General features: G+C 46.9%; 2 protein-coding genes and 1 non-coding gene across 6 annotated transcripts in view; 1 reads left to right on the forward strand and 2 right to left on the reverse strand.

The window, feature by feature from the left end:
* The first annotated feature begins 19,080 nt into the window (after nt 1-19,080).
* LOC119363454 (glucose-6-phosphate/phosphate translocator 2, chloroplastic-like) overlaps nt 19,081-25,591 on the forward strand; it is a 19,709-nt gene continuing 13,198 nt past the window's right edge. Inside the window, exons 1-6 of one of the 4 annotated variants that reach the window (XM_037628809.1) lie at nt 19,081-19,664; nt 19,792-20,017; nt 20,332-20,554; nt 20,800-21,013; nt 21,112-21,119; nt 22,076-22,191. In XM_037628809.1, coding sequence (XP_037484706.1) covers nt 19,185-19,664; nt 19,792-20,017; nt 20,332-20,554; nt 20,800-21,013; nt 21,112-21,119; nt 22,076-22,097 — 1,173 coding nt within the window. In that variant the 5' untranslated portion in view covers nt 19,081-19,184 and the 3' untranslated portion in view covers nt 22,098-22,191. Of the gene's footprint in view, nt 19,665-19,791; nt 20,018-20,331; nt 20,555-20,799; nt 21,014-21,111; nt 21,153-21,232; nt 22,192-25,591 lie in introns of those variants that run through there. The other 3 variants (XM_037628810.1, XM_037628811.1, XM_037628812.1) reach the window with 3 other exon arrangements.
* Nucleotides 23,112-25,095, reverse strand: LOC119363456 (60S ribosomal protein L36a-like). The gene is made up of 4 exons (XM_037628813.1): nt 24,922-25,095; nt 23,763-23,942; nt 23,504-23,578; nt 23,112-23,416 (listed from the first exon to the last, which is right to left on the reverse strand). Exons 1-4 carry the CDS (start codon nt 25,078-25,080, stop codon nt 23,357-23,359), a joined length of 474 nt encoding a protein of 157 aa, XP_037484710.1. The 5' UTR covers nt 25,081-25,095; the 3' UTR covers nt 23,112-23,356.
* LOC119266245 lies at nt 24,100-24,171 on the reverse strand. Its single transcript, XR_005131964.1, has one exon. It is a non-coding gene; the product is annotated as a small nucleolar RNA R66 (small nucleolar RNA).

The following is a 25,591-nucleotide window of genomic DNA, read 5'->3' on the forward strand; positions in this document are numbered from 1 at the left end:
GCTTATGATGGATAATAAACAACATTTACAGGCTTCTAATTCGAATACAATCAGTAAACCGTTCCAAATGGGTTAAGCTAAGATTCGGATACGATCATATAGCCCCCAGTGGCTTTGGCGATGCCGATCAAGTGGGTATCGACAGCTATGTTCTCTTTGGTTCGAATATGACCTATGTTTGAACAGGAAGCCCCCAAGTGACCATAAGAGTTGTTCAATGACGCTGATTCAAATACGATCCACGTCAGACCCAAAGGGGTTAAGCTGTGATTCAAATATGATCAAGAAGCCCCCAAGTGGGTTTGGCAATATGCCGATCAAGTGGGTATTGACAGCTATGTTCTCTTTGGTTCGTATACGACCTATGTTTGAACAGGAAGCCCCCAAGTGATCATGGCTAGATTCAGATATGATCATAAGCCGGACTAAAGGGAAAGCCAGATTCAGATATGATCCGCTCCCTGTTGGTAGTTTCCACCACCTGATAGGGAAGACATATAAACATTTTTGAGGAAAAAAGGACAGAGGTCCTGCTTTATTGCTTTATATAATATGTACATCGTCAAAATATATACATCTTGAGAGCCGGTGGCTCAAGTATAGTAAGGCCGAAGATGGGCGATATTCCACGGCCGGCGGGTCTCCTCCTCCGACTTACGTGAGTCTTTGTGCTCTCGAACATCAATGAGGTAGTATGACCCGTTGTTCAGATTCTTGCTGACCACAAAGGGTCCTTCCCAAGGCGGAGATAGCTTGTGCATGTCAGATTGATCTTGGATGAGCCGGAGTACCAAGTCGCCTTCCTGAAAGGTTCTGCTCTTAACTTGGCAGCTGTGATAGCGGCGCAGGTCTTGCTGGTAAATCACCGAGCGGGCTATTGCCAAGTCTCGCTCCTCATCCAACAAATCAAGTGCATCCTGACGAGCTTTTTCGTTATCCGCCTCAACGTAAGCCGCCACGCGGGGTGAGTCGTGTTGGATGTCACTTGGCAGAACTGCCTCTGCTCCATAGACCATGAAGAAAGGTGTGTAACCCGTGGATCTGTTAGGCGTAGTATTGATGCTCCATAGTACAGAAGGTAACTCCTCCACCCAACAACCCGGAGTCCGCTTTAAGGGGACAAAGAGCCGGGGCTTGATACCCTTCAGGATCTCTTGATTAGCTCTTTCTGCTGGACCATTGGATTGAGGATGAGCAACAGCCGAAACATCAAGCCGGATATGTTCTCGTTGACATAATTCTTCCATGGCACCCTTGGAGAGATTAGTGCCATTATCAGTTATAATGCTGTGTGGGAAACCAAAACGAAAGATCACCTTTTTCATGAACTGAACCGCTGTGGCTGCATCACACTTACTGACTGGCTCTGCCTCAACCCACTTTGTAAACTTATCCACTGCCACTAGGAGATGTGTCTTTTTATCCTTAGACCTCTTAAAAGGCCCAACCATGTCAAGCCCCCAGACTGTGAACGGCCAAGTAATTGGGATCATCCTCAATTATTGATCCGGCACATGAGCGCGTCATGAGAACTTCTGACGACTGTCACATTTACTGACCAGATACTCTGCTTCAGCATGACCCGTCAGCCAGTAGAAACCATGACGGAAAGCCTTGGCCACAAGAGATTTTGAGCCAGCATGATGACCACAATCTCCTTCATGGATCTCGCGAAGTATCTCTTGCCCCTCCGCAGGTGACACACAGCATTGAAACGCCCCCGTTACACTGCAATGATGCAACTCACCATTAACAATCGTCATGGATTTGGATCGCCTGACAATTTGCCTCGCCAAAGTCTCATCCTCAGGCAACTCTCCCTGGGTCATATAGGCCAAATATGGCACTGTCCAATCCGGGATGACGTGAAGAGCTGCCACCAGCTGTGCCTCCGGGTCTGGCACCGCTAGTTCTTCCTCAGTAGGCACCTTGACAGCAGGGTTATGCAAAATATCGAGAAAGATGTTAGGTGGCACCAGCTTACGTTGAGATCCCAGCCGGCTAAAAGCATCAGCCGCCTCATTCTTCCTTCGATCAATGTGCTCCACTTGATAACCCTTGAAATGCCCAGCCACAGCATCTACTTCACGATGATAAGCCGCCATGAGAGGATCCTTGGAGTCCCACTTGCCTGATACCTGTTGGGCCACAAGATCTGAGTCGCCTAAGCACCTTACCCGGCTTAAATTCATCTCTTTGGCAATCCGGAGACCATGGAGTAAGGCCTCGTACTCAGGTGCATTGTTAGTACAAGGAAACAAAAGCCGGAGCATGTAACAAAATTTGTCACCTCGAGGGGAAGTTAAAACAACTCCAGCCCCCGAGCCTTCTAACTGCCTGGACCCATCAAAGTAAATAGTCCAATATGTGTTATCCGGCTTCTCCTCAAGTGCCTGCAACTCTGTCCAATCATTAATAAAGTCCACTAAGGCTTGAGACTTGATGGCAGTACGTGGCATATATCTCAAACCATGAGGTCCAAGCTCAATAGCCCACTTGGCGACTCTTCCTGTGGCCTCCCTATTCTGGATGATGTCTCCCAAGGGGGCAGAACTTACCACAGTTATAGGATGACTTTGAAAGTACTGCTTCAACTACCGGTTGGCCATAAACACTCCGTAAACAAGTTTCTGCCAATGTGGATACCTTTGCTTAGACTCAATGAGCACCTCACTGATGTAGTAAACCGGCCGCTGAACCGGATGCTCCTTGCCATCTTCCTTACGCTCCACCACGATCGCAACACTGGCGGCTCATGAATTAGCAGCTACATATAGCAGCAATGACTCTTTATCAATGGGGGCCGCAAGAACCGGAGGCTCAGACAACTGTCTCTTCAAATCTTCAAAGGCAGCATCAGCAGCATCACTCCAGACAAAATTCTCTGTTTCTTCATCATCTAATATAACGGTAGGGCCTTCTCACCTAACCGGCTTATGAACCGGCTTAAAGCGGCAACACGACCCGCCAGTCGTTGAACATCATTGATGCACGCCGGTTTAGCCAGAGAGGTAATTGCCTTAATCTTCTCCGGATTAGCTTCAATGCCTCTGTTTGATACCAGAAAGCCCAAAAGCTTGCCTGCAGGTACACCGAACACACACTTGGCCGGGTTAAGCATCATCTTATAAACCCGGAGATTATCAAAGGTTTCCTTCAAGTCGGATATCAAGGTTTCCTTCTCTCTGGACTTCACCACGATGTCATCTACATAAGCATGAACGTTACGCCCGATTTGATCGTGTAGACAGTTCTGCACACATCGCTGATAAGTCGCCTGAGCACTCTTGAGTCCGAATGGCATAGATACATAACAGAAGGCTCCAAACGGAGTGATGAAAGTTGTCTTCTTCTGGTCCTTAACTGCCATTTTGATCTGATGATAACCAGAGTAAGCATCCAAGAAACTCAAATGTCCACAACCCGTCGTAGCATCAATGATTTGATCAATATGGGGGAGAGCAAAGGGATCAGCCGCACAAGCCTTGTTTAAGTCCGTGTAGTCCACACACATCCGTCAAGTGCCGTTCTTCTTGAGGACAAGCACCGGGTTAGCCAACCACTCTGGGTGAAAAACTTCAATAATAAACCCGGCCGCTAAGAGCCGGGCGACCTCTTCCCCAATAGCTTTCCGTCTCTCTTCGTTGAATCGTCGGAGAAACTGCCTGACCGGCTTATACTTCGGATCAATATTGAGAGTGTGCTCAGCGAGTTCCCTCGGTACACCTGGCATGTCAGAAGGTTTCCATGCAAAGATGTCCCGGTTCTCACGGATGAACTCGATGAGCGTGCTTTCCTATTTAGGATCCAAATTGGTACTGATACTGAACTGCTTAGAAGAATCGCCTGGGGTAAAGTCAACAAGCTTCGTCTCAGCGGCCGATTTAAACTTCAACGCTAGGTCATGCTCAGTAGTTGGCTTCTTTAGGGAGGTCATATCTGCCGAGTCAACATTGTCTTGATAAAATTTGAGCTCTTCGGCGGCACAGGCGGACTCAGCATACGCTGCGTCACCTTCTTCACACTCCAAGGCCACCTTTCGACTCCCATGCACAATGATGGTACCCTTGTGACCCTGCATCTTGAGCTGTAAATAAACGTAACATGGCTGTGCCATGAACTTAGCATAAGTCGGTCCTCCAAACAGAGCGTGATATGGACTCCTGATTTTAACCACTTCAGACGTCAATTTCTCAGCCCCGGAGTCATACTCATCTCCAAAGGCCACCTCCAATTCAATTTTGCCAACCGGGTATGCCGACTTGCCAGGAACCACTCCATGGAAAATAGTGTTGGATGTTCTCAAATTCTTATCAGTCAACCCCATGCGTTGAAAGGTCTCCTAGTAGAGGATATTGATGCTGCTACCTCCGTCCATGAGTACCTTAGTGAATTTATATCCACCAACCTGAGGTGCTACCACCAAGGCTAACTGACCCAGATTATCAACCCATGGAGGGTGATCTTCTCTGCTCCATATAATGGGTTGTTCTGACCACCTCAAATAACGAGGAATTGCCGGCTCAACAGAATTCACGGACCTCTTATGAACCTTCTGGTCACCTTTGCATAAGCTAGTGGTAAACACGTGATACTGCCCACCACTCAACTGCTTCGGATGGCTTTGATAACCCGACCACTGCTGTTGTTGCCCTCCTTGACCAGACTGTTGCTGATTATTACTGCCTGGATGTCCCTGAAAGCTGGAGTTTGAACCACCGCCCAGGCCATGAAAACCGCCAGCTCCTAAGCCGCCGCCAGACCCGGAGTTGTCACCAAGCGCATTGGAATTCTTAAAAGCCTTCATGATCGCGCAATCTTTCCATAAGTGGGTGGCGGGTCGTTCCCGAGTGTCGTGTCTCGGGCAAGGCTCATTAAGTAACTGCTCAAGAGATGGGCCTGACCCGCCAGATCGAGGGGGCGGCCTGCCCTTACGTCTCTGCACTACTAGGGAAAAGCCTAGCAGCAACGCGGGTTTTGGGCCTATTAGTAGCGCGGTGGCCGGCGCTACTAATAAGGCGCTACAGCTAATGTATAGCAGTAGCACGGGTGCCACCCGTGCTACTACTACGTCCGTTAGTAGTAGCGTGGGTAAAAACCCGCGCTACTACTAATCTCTAATCTCTAATTATTGTTTTTGAATTTTTTCGAAAAAAAATCAATTTTCCCCCCTAATTTTCAAATTTCTGAATTATTTTAACCTCAAATCTCTAATCACCCCTCATCGCTGCTCAATTTAATCTCTAATCTCTAATCACCCCTCATCATTCCAAATCATCTAGCTTCCCGAACGGTCACCCATCCTCTCACTACTTCAGCCTGAGCACGCTTAACTTCCGGGTTCTATTCTCCCTCGTTTCCAAGTCTGCACTTGTTGTTTTCCTGACAATAGTAAGATGTCAATCCTATTGACCTCAGGAATTTAGCTTGAGCATGAAGTCACACATTTCACTGCTTGAGTTTGAAACTATTGTTCTAAAAAATTAGTAACACTAATATTTCTTGAATAATTAGTTTGACCATTGTTTGACCACAGTTTGACCATAGTTTGACCAGATTTTACCAAAATTCAAAAAAACTAAAATAATTATTTAGTAACACTAATATTCTTGAATAATTAGTTTGACCATAGTTTGACCAGATTTAACAAAAAATAAAAAAAATGAAATTTGATGAATTTTTTTGCCTCCAGATCTTAAAAGCCCCGTAACTTTTTTTCTGTTAGGTTTTTGAGGATTTTGAAAATGATTAACAAGGTTCCCCCGATTAAATTTGGGTGTAACTTTTTGAGTAGATGATTTTTCATATAAAAAACTTTTTCATCCGAGTTAGTATGCAATTATGCCCATTTTTACAAATTCTCGAGAGATTTTGCAAATAAAGTCGAAATTCATATTTGCAAATTTTCCCAACAACTAGACCACATATCACATGGGAAACTTATTTTCTTTTATTTTTTTGACATTCTCATCATTTTCTTTTATTTTTTTAAAACTGAAAAGGCGATCCACACGGGGGGTAGAGTTTAAAAATGGGACCTTTAGTACCGGTTGGTGGCTCAAACCGGGACTAAAGGTCTAACCTTTAGTACTAATATTTAGTAGCACTAATATTCTTGAATAATTATTTAGTAGCACTAATACTTCTTGAATAAGTAGTTTCACCAGAGTTTGACAGAATTTGACCAAAATTGAAAAAAAAACTGAAATCGTATGCAAAAGTTATATTATACATTTTTTGAAGTTTCCTTGTAGAATAACTTTCTTCCATAGGCCGCCAAATTTGACCAGATTGACCAGATTTGACCATCTTGAATAACTTTTTTTCCTTTTAGAATTTGAGGATTCTAAAAATTTGCAAACAAGCCATAGGCCACCAAAATTGGATGCGGATTTTCGTGCTGAACATTTTGATATATTATACGTTTTTTCTGACATCGTATGCAAAAGTTATAGCCGTTTTACATTTTCCCTACACTTTTTGCAAAACATGTCGTAGTACATGTAGTAACATAACTACATCTCGAAGGATTTTAATTTTTGAAGTTTTTATCATTTTCTTTTGCTTTTTACGGGGGGTAGAGTTTAAAAAAATCCAGTATTTAGTAGTAGCGTGGGTTTTTACCCCTCGCTACTACTATGGCATGTCCCCGAGGGGCACGGTTGAGACCGATTAGTAGTAGCGAGGGGTAAAAACCAGCGCTACTACTATGGCATGGTCCAGGGGCATGGTAGAGACCACTTAGTAGTAGCGAGGGTTAAAAACCAACGCTACTGCTATCAACTTAGTAGTAGCGAGGGTTAAAAACCCGCGCTACTACTATGGCATGTCCCGGGGGCATGGTAGAGACCGCTTAGTAGTAGTGAGGGTTAAAAACCCTCGCTACTGCTACTTCCCTCGCTACTAGTAACTTTCTGTGTATAAGCTTTTCCCTAGTAGTGTTGATTGTTGCCCTGTGCATTAGCGTTGGCTACAAACTCTGGGTTGCCGTCCGCCTTACGCTTATTGCCACCTTGATTCATCGGGTTATGCTACTGACCCTTTCCATTGCCGTTCCTCTTTCCCTTTCCTGTCTTCTCATCATCCGATGCGGGATCCTTGGTACTATCAGAATCGGCATATTTGACTAAAGCCGCCATCAGCGTACCCATATCATTGCAGTCACGTTTAAGGCGCCCCAGTTTCTGCCTCAGCGGCTCAAAACGGCAATTCTTCTCCAACATGAGGACTGCAGAGCCGGCATCCATCTTGTCAGATGAATGTATTATCTCCTTGACCCGGTGTACCCAATGAGTGGTAGATTCACCCTCCTCCTGCTTACAATTCGTCAAGTCCACGATCGACATAGATTGCTTACAAGTGTCCTTGAAGTTCTGGATGAAACGAGCTTTTAACTCTACCCATGAACCAATAGAATTGGGTGGCAAACCCTTTAACCAAGACCGGGCCGTTCCATCTAACATCATGGTGAAATACTTAGCCATTGCCGCATCGCTGACTTCCAACAGCTCCATGGCCATTTCATAACTCTCGATCCATGCTCTGGGTTGTAAGTCGGCCGTGTAGTTCGGCACTTGTCGAGGTCCCTTGAAGTCCTTGGGTAGGCGCATGTTACGCAAAGCCGGTACCAAACAAGGAACACCACCGGTTCTAGTGGCTACTCCCGTCTCAACAGAAGTCGTCGGATACTCTGGAAAATCCTGGTGAGCCGCCTGTTGAGCCGCTAGCTGAGCCGCCCGCTTGTTCTCCTGGCATACTCGGTCTTGCACTGGGTTATATCCACCGGGTTGGTTACGGCGCTGAGCGTTGCTTGACAAAGCTTCAGATTCCATGTGCCTGCTGTAACTCGGGCTCCGGTTTTGATGAGGCAGCGCTAACCAAGGTGGGGGAGTTGAATGAATCATGTCCCTGCTGTAAGAATAGGTCTCTTGCTAAGCCAGGACCGTCTGGAGAAGCTCTCTGACCCTCCGGGTATCCACCACTGTCGGGTCATCACCGTCCATGGGAAGAGCCGCCAAGCGCGCCAAAGCCGCGATTAAGTTCTCCATGGGGTTGGAAAAGTGACCCGGAGGTATAGGCACATAAAGCGGTGGTGCCATGCTCACATGAGGAGGTGGCATCTCTCGAGGCTGAGCCGGTCCTCCTGCTCCGGCTGTCATAAACTGATTGGTCTCTGCCGGGTTACTTGGGCCGGCTCTGATGTAGCAAAAAGAACCCGAGGGTCGTAATTCGAAGGTAAACGGGACTGGGTTTTCTGATGTCTCCTCCTCATCACCTCATTGGACGCGTTTAAGCTCATCGTGAGCTGGTAAGCTTCTGACTGTAGCCGCTGCGCCCGGACATCTAGAGCCGCCCGCTCCGCGGCTAATCTAGTGTCCTCAGCTGCTAAGGCCTCCTTGGCCTGAGCTATTTCCTCACACACCCGTGCCACCTCCGCGTCATGCTCATCCTTGTTTGCAGGGATAACCGTGGCGGTTAACAGGGCCATAAGCTTGTCCATGAGGTCTATCAGCACCTGAGCCAGCGGGCGCACAGGGCCTCCTGCCCCGACTGCCCCTGTTTCGGATATTATCGCCGTAGCGGCCGTAGAATTTTGGCCGGGTTGAGTTCCAGCCATGAAGACTCCTGCCCATCTCAGCGGCTCATAGGGGTCCGGAATACTAGTGCCATCGGAACAGCCCCAAGCACGCCGTCTTGGACTTGGTATAATGAATCTGTTGAACCGACGGACGAATCATCGCCCGAGTGGACGGTCATCTCACCACCATCTTCAGATCCTTCAGAGAGTCCTTCTCCATGGATGCAGCCCACGATGGCACGATTCATTACCGGTTGAACTCGGGCCTTCCTTGCACACTGAGCCGTCTCGATAAGGTCGGTGCAGTTGTCCGGCTCAGGGCCCGGCTCACCGATCCGGCCGATGAAGACGTGGATTCCGCCGAAGGGGACCCGGTACCCGTACTCAATTGAGCCGGCGTCGGGGCCCCAGCCTTCATCGTCGATGTAGATCTTGCCACGACGACTCTTGGTCATCCGGCCCACTACGTATCCCTTGAGCCCTTTGAAGTTGCCCTTCAAGAACTCAAATCCACCGTGCGCTGGCCCCATGGTGGGCGCCAACTGTCGTGGAATTGTCACGTCAGATGTCCTCGTGAAAGGACTTAGTTGTGGAGGCATCGCAACTAGGAAGCTTGAAGGGGTTGATCGGGACAAGGGACACGAGAGATTTATACTAGTTCGGCCCCTTACGATAAAGGTAAGGCCTACGTCTAGTTGGGTTGGTATTGATGTTTCGATGACCAGGGAGCGAGATACGCTATGCCCGGCTCTCGATGAGTTGTTTCTTGCCCTAAGCCGCCAGCAGGTTGTCCCCTTATATACACGGGTTGACGCCATGTGGCTTACGGAGTCCCGGCCGGCTTATAAACAGTGTCCGGCTCGGTGACTAGTTAAATCTACCTTATGATACAAGTCATGCCATTGTGGCGGTTTACTACAACGGGCCTTAAGTCGCCTGTGGGCCTTAGGCCCTTTATTGGACCGCCATCTTCATGCTTGGTCTTGGGCCTCTTTCTGTGAGTCTTCTTTGCGTAACCCGGCCCCTCCTGGACGGCTTACAAATAGTTATATCCCCAACACCCTCCGTTTCAAAATAAATGACTCAACTTTGTACTAACTTTAGTACAAAGTTAGGTCATCTATTTTGAAACGGAGGGAGTAGTTATTAACACACATACATGTGGGTAATTTGAAGTAGTATCATGATTTGAACTACCACGGATAGATTCATGCGATTCATCAGCTAATTAATCATGAATTATAAAATTACACATGATTTAATAGTATATCTGTGTAATAGTGAATTTAAACAATTTTGAATAAGATGAGAAAAAGGATAGCAGGTTCGTCCTCAAACGTTTGTCTTAATAAAGTTTAAGACGGATTAGACTGAGCAATGGAAAGAGTACAATTTGCAAGTTTCTTATCATTAGAAACAAAATAGTAATTTAAACATTAATTATGTATGTTTTGTAGATGAGATTTCTTCACGGAATTTATTGATAAAAACAAAAAAACAAGGGTAATAATATTTTTTTAGAGAAAGCTGCTAAGTTGTAACATATATTACATTTTCACTTTGCTTGTCATTCTTTAATCTATTTCAACTTGTGCGCTTATTCCCAAGCTACACCATCACATATTTTCTCTCTCTCTCTCATCATCATCATGCGTACTTGCTATAGTTTTTAGTACTCCTAGTGCCACTCTACTCTACTGTTACATGCATCACGGTAGTCTGCTAGAAATTTCTGGATAGTGGGAGGCCCAAAGAAAGCAAGAAGAATCACGTGCATATGGTAGAAACTACTACTACATCTGAGAGAGTGGCAGGCTGGCAGCATAGGAAAAAGGAGCAGCGAATCCCTGCAATGTTGGCCGTCGGATTGACATATCCAATGGTCCATATGCAGCCACGTAGACATGTAACACAAGCTATTGAATTTGAGCCGTCCGATTAGAAAGATCCAACGGTCAACATGAATTGCTACTCGTATACTATATATGAGTATAGATATAGATATAGATATATAGATGAGTTATAGATATAGATAGCGGGACTCCACCAGCGTGGCAGCGTCAGTCCTTAGTTTCGCACACATGGTACGTTTCGTTGCCAGTTGCCACACGCGCACATGCGTAGCACGCATAGACCTGGACCTGCCTATTGGTATGGACCAATCTAGCTGGCGGTCGGGCGCTAGGTACCGCTCGCGAGCGGCCGGCCCTAGTCCGAGACGTCTAGTCACTGCCGCATATTAAAAACGCCAGGTAGAGTTTGGGAGCGGCCGGTGGAAAAGGTAAGTACATGGTCCGTTGTACACTAGAGGGAGTTGACTATCTAGTTTGCTTTTTAATTTTTGTTTCTTAAAAAAGCCATAACTTTTGAACCAAATATCGAAATTAAGATCCGCTTTCACCACTGAAATCCTCGCGATGTGCTCTTCGAAACTAGATCCCGCATGAATATGTTTTGACAAACTTTTTTTGTGCAATTTTGTCCCCATTTTGTGTAACTGACTAGCCGTCGATGAGCAACTACCTGACAGGGATGTGCAACTTTTCTTGTACACCGTAGACATGCAGTTTTTCTCTATGGTACCTCCATCCCCAAATTGCCTCCTTCCAGTGAGATGTGCAACTTCGTTTGTTGCCCAGGCCATGCAATTTTCACTAGTGGCACCACCCCATACTACTCTCTAAAATTGAAATGTGCAATTTCATCTGCTGCCCCGGTGCCCTGGCCAACTGCCTGGTAGTCATCGCGCATGTGAGCCTCTACAACCGCGTTTGAGGGACTATCCTGTAAGAATGTCCCAACTCCACGGCCACGCATGTGCGGCTATGAACACAAGAGTGTGCAACTCCGTGGTCGGACGTGGGCACCTCCCATAGCAATTCATGTGCGACTATGCAGACGATATTGTGCAACTGTGTGGCCATGCATATGTGACTATGCCGACGAGAGTGTGCAACTCCGTGGCCGGGCATGAGCACCTCCCATAAAAACTCATGTGTGACTATGTGGACGAGGTTGTGCAACTCCATGGCCATGTATGTGCGACTGTGCCGACGAGAGTGTGCAACTCCGCAGCCATGCGTGAGCACCTCTCACGACAATTTATGTGTGACTATGCGAACGAGATTGTGCAACTCTGTGGCCATGCATGTGTGACTATACCGACGAGAGTGCGCAACTCCGCGGCCGGGCGTGAGCACCTCCCCCGGCAATTCATGTGCGACTATCCGGACGATATTGTCAAACTCTATGGTCATGCATGTGCGACTATGCCGATAAGATTGTGCAACTCTGTGGCCATGCATGTGTGACTATACCGACGAGAGTGTGCAACTCCATGTAGACAACTTTTCTGCACCCTCATGGTCTATGGATGTGCATTTTTTCACCATTCAACAAAACCATGTCAGTGAGATGTGCAACTTTATCTGTTGCCCTGGCCAACTGCCTAGCAGATTTTGCGCAACTACTTCTATTGCCCCTGCCAACTACTTCCAATGACCGTGTCCAACTGAAAACAACTATGTGTGCAACTAGAACTACTATAGATGCCAACAAAAAATGATCGCCGTGTGTGCAGCTTTCCAATGACCATGTCCAACTGAAAAAAACTATGTGTGCAACTAGAACTACTATAGATGCCAACCAAAAATGAATCCCGTGTGTGCAACTTTTCACTGACCGTGTCCAACTGAAAACAACTATTTGTGCAACTAAAACTACTATAGATGCCAATCAAAAATGAACCCCGTGTGTGCAACTTTTCAATGATCGTGTCCAACTGAAAACAACTATGTGTGCGACTAGAACTACTATAGATGCCAATAAAAAATGATCACCATGTGTGTAACTTCCGAATGACCGAATCTAACTGAGAACAATTATGTGCGTAATATCTAGAAGTAATATAGATGCTAATAAAAAATGATCACCGTGTGTGTAACTTCCCAATAATCGTGTCCAACTGAGAACAAATATGTGCGTAATTAAAACTACTATAGATGCCAACAAAAATGATCACCGTATGTGTAACTTCCCAATAATCGTGTCCAACCAAAAACAATTATGTGTGCAACTAAACTACTATAGATGCCAACAAAAGCAAATACTGTGTGTGCAACTTTCCGATGATCATATCCAACTAGACAAATATGTCTCCTCCGTCCTTAATGTAAAAGAAAAGCATAGTTACAGTATAGAAAAGTCTGCGTTTGTGTAGATTGAATCGAACAAGCGAACAACAGGGGCAACGCAGGACCGGCCGTCACTGTCTCCGAATCCAAAAAGCTAAGCATATTAGCAACAAGTATAGCACAAAAGTAGCAGAATGTAGGACACCAAATTTCATCCAAAATCAACGGCCTTCTAGCGAGTGTGCTACATAGATAAGATTAAGCTGTATCAGAAATGCGTACTGATACAAGTGCCTGTGCAACTTGAGCGGTAGTAGAAAAAACAACTTACGTTCTCCTGCAAGCAAGCCAGGGATGAATCTGGATGTGTGTTTTGATTCAATAAAAAACGAGAGATGGATCCAGCCCGGTGGCGGCAACCTCCTACACTCCAACTCGGTGGAGATAAGAGTGAGCAGCAGCGGCGAGCTCCGTCAAAGGTTGCTGCGGCACTGCCGGATGCGTTGACGAGGTTTGACTTGAGTGTGGCCTGGCCCTCGGGGGAGAGGAGGGGCCAGAGTTGGAAGAGGCCGTCGGGGGAGAGGAGCTTGCGGAGGAGGACAGCGGCCATGACGCGGAGCTCGGAGGTGGACGAGTCAGAGGAGGCCGTGAAGAGAGGATCTTGCGGAGGAGGGCAGCGGCCATGGCGCGGAGCTCGCGGGGGAGGAAGGGGTAGTTGGCGTCGCGGGTGATGAGGCGAGGCGCAGCACGCGGGGCTCCGGGTGGGAGTCGCGGAGGTGGTGGAAGGCGGCCTCGGCGGCGGCGTGGTCGGCGTTGGGGGCCTGTGGAGAGTAGCAGAGCCAGGCGAGGGAGATGGAAGACAGCGAAGGGGAATTTTCTAGCGCGGTGTTCTTCTTGTCGCTTAGCGCGGCCGCTCGGGACGACGAAAAAGTGCGCGGCCACTTTTTAGATTTTGGGTATTGGTATTGCCTGTTTCTCCCACATGCTGGCTGCTCCTGCTATAACCGCGTGAGCACCCCACACACGATCGACGAATCGAGATGGAAGATTACGCACGGCCAAATGCACGGGCCGAAACGGGAAAACCGTGCGCGTAACGGGAAAACCCTGTGCCGTCACTGATCGAGTGGCGGTGCGACTGCAGCACAAAACACACGCACGCACGCACGATGTCATGTGTCGTGGTTGGAAAAATCTCCGGGCGCAGGGAAGCGCAGCCTGTGTGGGGTGGTGAGCGCTGACAGCGCCCCGCGTGCATTGCTCTCAAGGAACGGACGGGAGTAGGAAGCGGAAAAAGTCCATTTTAAACCTTTTAACTTGTAGAGGTCGGACGAAATGAACCCTCAAGTCAAAATCCCGGTCGATTGCACCCTGAACTATACAATCCCGGTCTAAATCAAACCCTAGCACCCTTTGAACCGGGATTCGTCTGGTGGGCCGGCCCATTAGAGTTTTTTTTTGTTTAAAAATAAAAATTCCAAAGGGCGCACACCGGGAGCTCCTTTGTGACGCTGCTTGCGTGAAGAGTCGAGGGTTCACATATACGTAGGACAACTGGGCCGGCCCATTTGGCTTTCGCGAGATGTAAAACGCGAAAAAATAAACAGACGAGAGCGATAAAACGCTTCCGCTGGGATTCGAACTAGTAACTTCATGGTGTTGTGCGCGCTGGGCTAGCCATAACAGCCAACTAGATCTTGTGCTAAATGTGCAACGCCACAGAAAAAGAAACAGGCCAGAGGGATAAAACTTAACATTTTCTAAATATCCCAAAAATTAAAGTTCCACTGAGGGATCAAAACGAGCACCTCCTGATAGGGAACCAGGTCGCAAGCCACTATAATTCCCGGGACTTTCTGTATAAAATTGCAGTCCGGTGCATATAATGTAAGCTGCAACCAATTTAAGCATTTTTTAAATTTCAAACATGATTTCTTTCGGAAAATGTTAATATTATTTGAAACAAGAACATTTTTGAACAATTTTTGAAAAAAAATAAGAAAAATTGAAAACATGAACATTTTTTAAAAAGTTGCGATTTTTTTCAACTCCTCCAAAATTGAAAAAAATAAAACACAACGATTTAAAAATAAAAATAAATTGAAGAATGATCATTTTTCGCAAATTGTGAACAATTTTTTTGAATGCTCAGATTATTTTAAAGTATATAAAAACCGGCCCATTTGGAGCTATTGAATAGCAGGCGCGCAAAAAAAATATAGAGAAGTTCTGCCGGAGGGACTCAAACTCGCAACCTCAGTCTTGCTAACTGCTGGAACTTGCCAACCAAATTAGTGACTTCAACCGATAGTCTCATGGCGCGAAACGTTATGTATCGAAGTTCTTTTGAATATTTGTGAAAATTATGCACTTTAGATTTTGTAATATCCTTTGAAATTTTCTTAATGTATGATGAACATTTTAGATTATACACAATAAACATTTTGGAAGAACTATAAATATATGTGTTGAACAGTTGTAATATACGTTGAACATTTTCGAATACACATTAAAAATTTGTGTAATATACCACTGAACATATTTCAAAAACATAGGGACAAATTTATATTCATTGAGCAATTTCTAATATACGATGAACATTTTATAATGCATGATTAACTCTTTTGTAATATACAGTAAACATTCCTAAATATACAATGAACATTTTTGTAACAGGCAATGAACTTTGTATAATATAGGGAAAAAGAAACAGTAAAAATAAAAAAATCATAAAAAAGAAAAGATTATAAATATAAATATAAAAAGAAAGAGAAAAACTAAAATAAAAAATAACCAGAAAAAAAACCAGAAAAAGAACAAATAACGAACGGAGCTGCTGCGGCGAACTGGGCCGGCCCACCCACAGGCGCTGCGGGCTTTTCCTTCCCAAATCCCGGTCATTTTTGCCACGTTAACAATCCCTGTTTGGAAAATGACCCGAAGGTTCGATTTAGATCGGGATTGCAGAGTTCAGGGTGCAATCGACCGGAATTTTGATTTGAGGGTTTGTTTCGCCCGACTTGTACCAGTTCAAGGTTTGAAATGGACTTTTTCGGTAGGAAGCAGACCGGACGACGGGCCCTGAGCTGCGCGGTAGGTGTGGCCGTGTGGGGCTTAACACCGCGCGTGCGTACGTGTCGGGTGCTTTGCGTCAGGCGCATTCAGCAAACCAAACGAAACGGAAACGAAACACGCACGGCAGCGCGAGCGAGCGAGCTAGCTAGCTAGCTACGTGTTCATACGTGTATCGATCACTGGGTGGTCGGTGCGTTGTATACCTGGTCGGCTAAATTCTTACGTACGTCGTGGCAGCTCAACTGCCTAAACCTCCATCCATCCAGCACACCAGCGTATGCTACTAAACTATCTCTTTTCTCTTGGTCACCAATTCATCGTCCAAATATAGGAGCAAAAGCAACCGGGACGACTGAATCAAAATTAGCGACGACCAGACCGACAACAGCGTGCGATGACGAACGATCTATCGATCTCGCTCTCTGACAAAACAAAGTATCGTGGCAAGAACAGCAACGAATTACTGGAACGCGACGAACAGGCAACAACCCACGTGGTCGGGAATCGCACGAACGGTGAGGAACGCGCGCACGCGGGCCCTCGAGCGCCCTCGGCCGCTAACCCCGTCTCGCGCCCCAGCTGAAGCACAGCAGTCGGTTGGCATGGCACCAACGGTCGCGAGGCCGGGAGGAGGACGACCCCTCCGATGGCGGGGGGCCAACCTCGGATACGCCGTACAGCGACACGCCGGCGAGCCTGCGTCGTTCGTCCCAGCGCATGCATGGTCCTGGACCGGGACGACGCAGAGTAGGGGCCAGTTCTTTTGGGTAATTCTCCCAGAATTGACCCCCTCCCCAGCTTCTCTCAGAATTGCCACTTGATATTTTTTTACAATTCCTAGCTAATTAGACCTTAACTAGCTAGGAATTGTAAAAAAAGATGAAGTGGCAATTCTGGGGGAAGCTGGGGAGGGGGTCAATTCTGGGAGAATTGCCAAAAAAACTGGCCCTAGGCTGGCTGGCTGGCTTGCCTCGAAGTTTCGTCCGGCCAGTTCGCAAGCTGGGTAGGTGGCGTTGCCTTGTGAGAACCTTGGTCTCTCCCAGCCGACGGCTCAAAACGGTGGTCAGATTCATGCCGTCATTGCCGGCTGCATGCATGGATTTTTTTTTTTGCGAGAAAATTTTCGATCTATTCATTTTCAATCATGGCAGTACAACGAATACTAGAAATAATAAAAATTATATCCAGATCCATAAACCACCTAGCGACGACTACCAGCACTAAAGCGAGCCGAAGGCGCGCCGCCGTCATCGCCCCTCCATTGCCGGAGTCAGGCACAACTTGTTGTAGTAGACAGTCGGGAAGTCGTCGTGCTAAGGCCCCGTAGGACCAGCGCACCAGAACAGCAACCGCCGCAGATGAAGAATAACGTAGATCAGAAAGATCCAATCCGAAGACACGCAAACATAGACGAATAACGACGAGATCCGAGCAAATCCACCAAAGATAGATCCACCGGAGACACACCTCCACACGCCCACCGACGGTGCTAGACGCGCCGCCGGAATGGGGACTAGGCGGGGAGACCTTTATTCCATCTTCAGGGAGCCGCCGCCGTCTCGTCTTCCTGAGCAGAACACAAACCCTAGCAAAATTGAAAGAAACGACTAAATACGGAGCCCTCCCGCCGGCCCTTGCCGAGATCCACCGCGCCCCCATGGCCCTAGGGCCACCGGAGAGGAGGCGGAGCTGCGGCGGCGACGGCGGGAGGCAGAAACCCTAACTTTTTTGTGGAGGAAGGAGGAGGCGGCGGCTAGCTTTGGCTGCATGCATGGATTTGACAGCCATGCGGTGGTTGAGAGGGTTTTGCACCCTAGCTGGTGCTGGTGCAGGTGCCGCAATTCCCTTCTGAAAAAACCCGTGGAAGGAATCGAAGCCAGCAATGTTCGAAATCCACGGTAGTACTGTACCAAGGAAGAGTCAGATACATGCGGCTTACAACCGAGGAACAGGCTGGTATGCTGAAAGTGACCCCCGCCGGCTCGTCATAGATCAACGGATGAAAACTCAACTCGTTTCGAATAGAAACAAGTATATTGGCGAGCATGGCATGTCTCTTTTGTCAATTTTTAAACGTGCAGAATACTGGCATGAGTGTTGCAGGCTCACGCTTGGGTTGTCATAAAGTCAAAGGCACCATTAGAAACACGCGAAGCAGGAAGACGCTGGCTAGAGATTTCCTGAAAAAATAATGTCCTTTCGGTTCATAACAAGACGGGACTAATTCTGTTTTTGACCTTTGGAGGGGGGACAACAACCGATGCTAATACTACCTCCTAAGTTGCGAATAAGAAAAAGAAATCCACCCAAAGTGGGACTTGCGTATGGATATCTAGTCCGTCTGTCCGCGAGACAATAGATAACTAAGGCGATGATGATTAGTAGGTCACCTGAGAGGATGACCAACTACACTAGGACTAAGCTCGGCGGCTACTACGTCTCATTTTCTAAGGAGGAGGGACTCTTTCGATTTTTAAAGCTTGGTATAACAAGGGCATTTGGAGTGCCTCATTCCTTCACTGTATTTTTTTAAAGCTCCAACAGGCGGCTTACAATCGAAGGGAAAGGGCGGCTAGTATTTTTTTTATGTGATTTTATTTTCTATTGTTTGTTTTGTGTCATGTCTTTTCAGTGTACTGGTGTATTATTTCCCTCGATAATTATTAGATATAAAAGCCATTCCGTGTCTTTCTAAAAGAAATATAATCATCTCTCTTTATTTATTTTTTTATAAATAATCCTACTTATTTTAAAGTGATATATAAATTATACTGATGCATAAATGAACAAAACCACAAATTTACTTATCCAAAGGGCTATTTCCTTTTTCTTCTTTGGGGCGGTGATTTGCTGCGTAGATCACGAGTCGTCAGTATGTCCTGATTTACATCAATGACTTTTTACCCGCTACTTCTATAAGCTCATAGGTTTCAACAAGGTTGCTCCAGTAAATTGGATGCCCAAAGTCAGATAACAAGCTTTGCTCACAGTGTGCCGCCTACTGATCCAGAACGAAGACCACACAAATTTCTTCAAATGACTTGTCTATAATTTCATATTCTTGTAAGGAACTTCTCGTAGGGACATGCAATAAAAGAGGGTCAAAAATAAGAATATTCACAAGATATTCTAGTACCATAGTGCAGGAAAATAGGGAATATATTAACGAATAAACATTTTTTGCATCGAAAAAAGATACTCCTAAAACCAGTGGCGAAAAGATCATGAACTGGCCAAACCGCCTCCCTTCTCCTTCGCGCATTCCCCATAAATACCTTCTTCCTCCCCATCTCCCCCTCCACCATCACAAACCAGAGGCACAGACCCGCACCAGGCGCATTCGCATACCACCGCAGACAAACCCCAAGAAATCACTAACCGCGCCTCCCGCCGCCAAAATGCTGGCCGCCGCCGCCTCCGTGAAGTTCTCCCCGGCGTCCGCCGGTGCCAGTACCACCACCATGTTGGCCTTCAAGCCTGTCCACCTCCCTGCCCTCCCCAACGCCGTCCCGCGTCCCCTCTCCCTCTCGGCGCGGCCTCTGTACCGCCAGGAGCCGTTCCTGGCGGCGGCCCGCAACGACCGTGCCGCGTCAACGGCGCCCCCTGCAGCCACCGCGGATGGCGCACGGCCGGTGGAGACGGCGGCCGCGCCGGAGGCCGCGAAGAGCGCCAAGATCGGGGTCTACTTCGCCACGTGGTGGGCGCTGAACGTGATCTTCAACATATACAATAAGAAGGTGCTGAATGCGTTCCCGTACCCGTGGCTCACGTCGACCTTGTCCCTGGCCGCCGGCTCCGCCATCATGCTCGTGTCCTGGGCCACCAGGATCGCCGAGGCGCCCCAGACGGACCTCGATTTCTGGAAGGCTCTCTCTCCGGTGAGCGTCCTGCGCACTCATGGCTTCTTGGCGCTCGCTGTTCTTGCCAATCTCACCGGCCCGTACGTGTTCTCGATGTGCTGATGCGTGTGTGTTGGGATTTTTTTTTATTTTTGTGTCCGGGCAGGTGGCGATTGCGCACACGATCGGGCACGTGGCGGCGACGGTGAGCATGGCGAAGGTGGCCGTGTCGTTCACGCACATCATCAAGAGCGCGGAGCCGGCGTTCAGCGTTTTCGTCTCAAGGTTCTTCCTCGGCGAGCACTTCCCGTTGCCGGTCTACTTCTCCCTCCTCCCGATCATAGGTGGATGCGCTCTCGCGGCCGTCACCGAGCTCAATTTCAACATGATTGGTGAGCAATCTGCAGACTCCCATTTTTGTTGAATCTTGAAATTACCTCCAGCGGATACTCCTACAACATAAGAAATATCGTCACTTTTGCTAGTATATACAACAGATATTTTTCAGTAGTACTCCATTTCCGAAGAACCTGAACTGTCCACAAGTCCTGAGGTCTATAATTTAGCACGTATATATTGTACCAAAGGCTTTATCTTTGGCGTCAAAATTGGACAACGTTGTACTTTTGGGTGCGACTTTAGTATCGCTCGTTGAAAGTATGCGGTTTAATTAATTCTGATAGCTCATATGCTCAATCAACTGTAGGATTCATGGGGGCGATGATCTCCAACCTGGCGTTCGTGTTCCGGAACATATTCTCCAAGAAGGGGATGAAGGGCAAGTCGGTGAGCGGGATGAACTACTATGCCTGCCTCTCCATGCTGTCCCTGGTGATCCTCCTCCCTTTCGCCTTCGCCATGGAGGGCCCCAAGGTGTGGGCTGCAGGCTGGCAGAATGCAGTCGCCGAGATCGGTCCCAACTTCGTCTGGTAAGCTCCAAATCACGTGACTGCTTGCCAGTTCGCTGTCGTAAGTTTTGTTGATGCTTAGCAATTCTAAATGCTTAATGAACTTTGGCGACGAACTATAGCATAGCAGTACAGCATTCATACTTCAGAATGAATTGGCACAAGTTCATTTACGAAAGACTGAGATTTTGACAGTGTGTGTGATATTTCAGTTGGTTCATGTGTCTAAATAAATGGATTCCTGTGTGTGTTGGTATGTACTGTAGGTGGGTGGCGGCGCAGAGCGTGTTCTACCACCTGTACAACCAGGTGTCGTACATGTCGCTGGACGAGATCTCGCCGCTGACATTCAGCGTGGGCAACACCATGAAGCGCATCTCGGTCATCGTCGCGTCCATCATCATCTTCCGCACGCCGGTGCAGCCCGTCAACGCCCTCGGGGCGGCTATCGCCATCCTCGGAACCTTCATCTACTCCCAGGTGACCCATCTCACACGCCTCACTTACCTCACCACGTACGTAAGGAAGCAAGCAAACCAGAATTTAACACTGAAACTTTCGTTGACCTCGTGTTGCAGGCAAAGCAGTAAGGCCCCGTTTGATAGCTCTGCATTTTCTAAGTATTTTGTGAATACTACAGTTTTTCTAAATACTATGGTTTTAATTACTTTAAGCTGTTTGGTCTCCACAAAAAACTGTAGTATTAATACTACAGTATTCCTCAAAATGCAGTATTTTCTCTGTCTAATAAAAAGAACCCAGGACCTCTTTTTTTAAAACAGAGCAGGCGAAAAAACGAACACGTTTCTTCGTCCTCGTTCATTCTCATGCCACCGCCGCTCGCTCGTTGCTGGAGATCGTCTCTCCCTCAGGTTGCCGTGGATAGATAAAGAGACGACCATGGAAAAACGGCTAGTACGCTTAGTCATCTGTTCCCTTCTCAAGGAGGCCCGTGGCATGAAGCTGGCAGGCCTTGCTTTCTGAGGAAGAAACCTCCTGCTGCCTCATGAAGATTGCATCACCGCGCCTCCTACTTCTCTTCGTGTGTCTGCTACGGTGCCGGCCAGCTGACGGCACTGCACGGTTTTTCTCATCTTTGTAAGCTGCAGGACGAGCTTTGGGCATGGTTGTTGACAGTTTGGCTGTGGACTTTGTGCATATGGGTGGCCTTTTGCATGGCCGTTGGGTTTGGGTAACAGGGTAAGCAAGTAGAAAACGGCTAGCTAGTTATTAGGTGCGTCAATATATACAACAGTACCAAACAGCTCCAAAGTATTCCCAATACTTCAAAATAATGTGGTATGTCAAAACTGTGGTATCTTACACCTACATGCTAAAATGTTGTAGTTTTCAATACTTTGGTTTTTTCAATACTTTACTATCAAACACAGCCTAAGGGAAATCGACCAAACGATATCTCTTCCGACGAGAGCCGGCCCGGCGTTCGGACGTTATATGTTGTTGAGCATATCTGATTGAGGACACTCCCTTGTAATACATATACAGTATTAGGAATCTCCTTCTTTTTTCCTTTTTTTCTAGGTTTAGCTGCGGGTGTCTCTGAATTCTTCGTCTGTTGTTCCGTGACCATGGTGCTGATGATGTAGAGAGGTGAATGAATCCGTCCAAATAAAGTTGCCAGGAATTTTCGCCCCCGATCTCCAGCCTAGTTACGTGGTCCAAAACAAGTCGCGTGGTTGAGAATGCATCGGCCCAGATTGTTTGCTTGCTGGCGATGGATATAGGGGCATGGCGGCGTCGTGCAATTTGCGAAGCCGAGATCTCTGCGATGGGTGCGACGTTGGAGCGTAGCTCCTTTCCCTTTGCTTGTTGCCTTGGCCCCCTCTCTCACTGCAGGTGCAGTTGGGTCACTAACATGTGGGCCCAACAAGCATCTGGCCCTTATGTCAGTGACCCAACTGCACCTGCAAGTTATGTCACTGAAGCTGCGTCCTTCTCGTTTGGGAGCTTGTGCTCGGTCCCCGGCGTTTCGGCGCGGCACATGCCCCCCGTCGCATATATTCTTTGGTTCAACGTCACCTTTTAGAGTGCTCAAAGGGGCGATGGGTTTGGTCTTCGATCCCGACGTTTCTTTCGGTGCTCTTTGGGAGTAGGAAACCTCCTTATATGGCGTAATCTACATTGCGAAGAGTAGGAAACCTCATATGGATGAAACCTCCTTATATGGCGTAATCTACAATGCGAAGAGTAGGAAACCTCATATCGATGAAATAGCTTTCTAGGGGAGTCCATCACTACAAGAAATCAGTTGGATTCATCCCATGACAGCACGGTTGGCGATATTTTTCAAAAGAGGGATGGGGGTCTAAAGCAGGAAGTTGTATTAAGATGGGAATCATGTGTGAGGATATGTAGAAACTATTCCGTTTTGATTCATGGGAATGACTAAATAAGAGACGGAGGAAAGTTATGATAGAATTTCAAGATGGGTTTCCTTCTTGATTTCAAATCCCCATTCCCTAGCTCTAATTACCCACAACTAGACACGTTGGGTAGGAAGAACCCTTCGCAATTTCCCCAGCAGTCACTGAGAACAGCTACATATGCCAAAAGCATCAGCAAAGCTCAAATTACCATGCTCTAGAAACATTTTAACACCATGGAGTTGATTGACATTATACGGAATGAAAGAGGATTCAAGCTACAAAACTTCACTTAGCCAAAACTCGCCTCTTGCTTAAATGCAAGACACAGGAGTTTGGATACATGACAAGGTCTGATTAATTTAACTCCTAACAACGAACCCTTAACACAAGTAGTAATACTTCGTGACCACCACCACTCCAGATAGGTGAAAGCAGTCTAGAAAAGAGATGTCCCCTTGCCCTTCTTGTCTCCGCCGATCTCAAAATGCTTGCACCTCTGCATAGATAGAGGAATAATAAAGAATGAGCAAGCACAGCAAAATAAAAAGAAAAATGTTCATTTTTCAAGATAAAAGGAACAAACCTTGATGGCACGCTGGGAGTAGTGCTTGCAGCTCTGGCATTGCAGCTTCAGCACAATCTTCTTGGTGGTTTTTGCCTGAAAAACGTCACAACATTAGCATTGCTCAGCTGCTTCTAATCTTTATCACACAAATACACTACACAGGCACACCATAAGCACCATGGCGTTGAATTGGTAGACAAATCAGATAAACCATATTGAACTATATATATCGTGTTGGCAGGTCGATAGACAATCACAAGCAAAGATGCTGCCATACCTTCTTGTGGAAAACAGGCTTGGTCTGACCACCATATCCCGACTGCTTCCTGTCATAACGACGCTTTCCCTGGGCAGATAGACTGTCCTTGCCCTTCTTGTACTGAGTGACCTTGTGAAGTGTGTGCTTCTTGCACTCCTTGTTTTTGCAGTAGGTCTTCTTGGTCTTCGGAACGTTCACCTAAATAGCATTTGCAACAAAACTAGTGTTCAGATAGGTTTGGATGAAAGCTGGATACATGTTTGGATGGCATTGCAATAATAAAAAAGAGCTCTAGAAACAAGTGCAGAATGTTAAAAAAAATACTAAGAAAACCTATAGTACAAACTTCAATTAGGTCCTCAGAAACATGCTTATGGTTGTCATCATAAGGATAATCAGGTCTGAAAGATTTCATGCCATAGTAGGACCCCAAAATTCAGTATCAAATATTAAACAATAAGATTTGAAATTGCAGCATAAGCTACATAATAAGTTGATATATCACTTGGCAAGAGAGAAGCATCCCAAGTTAAGGTGAAACATTAGATGGAATTAATGTCAAATGGTTATCAGCCGAGGAATGCGTGCCCAGTTTTACTGATCAGGTTTCAGTAGTATCATGTAATGTGAAGTTGCGTGAAGCACAGCCTGGACAAGGTCACTTCACAAGATTACACATTTAAAGATGCATGAATACAAGCTATAGTCCATCTAAACGGAGGGAAGACCAAATTAGATTTGATCCTGACACGAAGATCGATTGATTCCATCTCAAGCCAAGAGCGCGCCCGCCTGACATAACCGAGGAACATCTAATACTTGGTAATTAGGAACGTGAAGCAGTACAAATCTCATGCAAATATACAGTAATTAAGAACTAATGGTACATGGTTCAGAGATCTATAACTCGTAAACTTGATCAAAGAAACCCTAAAACTGAAGAACTAATCGTTTAGTCCGCGTGAATACACCAAAGCTTGAGTTTCGTAGGCTAGCGTCAACCCTACACGTCAAAGCACTCGAAGGGAACCACTCATACAACACGGAATCTAGGATCTACGAACAGACCGCCACGGAAAACCCACGTAGCAAGCAAAGCAGGGAAAACAGCACGGATTGGCACGGATATGACAAGAGATTAAGCTTTCGGGGCGATGGAGAGGAAGGAAACGCGTACCATTTTGACGGCCGGGGAGATGGGGCTCCGGCGTGCTTCCCTTCCCTTTCTGGTGGAGGAGTTGCGGCAAGTGGCGGCGGGGAGGGAGAGGGGTGTGGTTTTGTGGCCCTCTGCTCGCGAGCTAGGGTTTGCGAGTCGCGAGACCGTCGCTTCCTTCATGGGCCTGAATGCCACTTTTATGATCAACCATCCCTTCTTGGCCCACCACCAGCCCAGAATGCGAGATGGGCTGGGCTTGCTGGGAGTATGACGAATGGTTCAACTGTGTGAGCTACCGACTTTTTTCTTTGTTGAATATTTTGGATTGCTTACGGTGTGAGCTACCGACTAGGAAATACCCCTAAAAAAACATGAATTAGGAAATTGATGGAATCGACTGGAATTTGAATTATGCGGCAGTTGTTCCTCTCTCCGTCCCTCTCAGCTATTTGTGTTACAACCGATTGGTCGCAGTCGTCCAAATCCTAGCCAAATGATAACAAAACTATACAACGGCTATAAGTACCAGTAGAATCAGGTATACCCGTTGGCCTAGTTTGGGCTTACAAGCCATCGGGAAGCTTCTTGGGCCTTGATGATTTGGGTTGTAGTTCTGTAACTATAGACATTTGGCTCTTGTCGACAACCTCCGGTTCTTGTACAAACGCCCTCTTCAGTAGTGGATGTGCTT

Source organism: Triticum dicoccoides, chromosome 2B (genome assembly GCF_002162155.2).
Source record: "Triticum dicoccoides isolate Atlit2015 ecotype Zavitan chromosome 2B, WEW_v2.0, whole genome shotgun sequence".
In the NCBI taxonomy this organism is placed as follows: Eukaryota; Viridiplantae; Streptophyta; class Magnoliopsida; order Poales; family Poaceae; genus Triticum; species Triticum dicoccoides.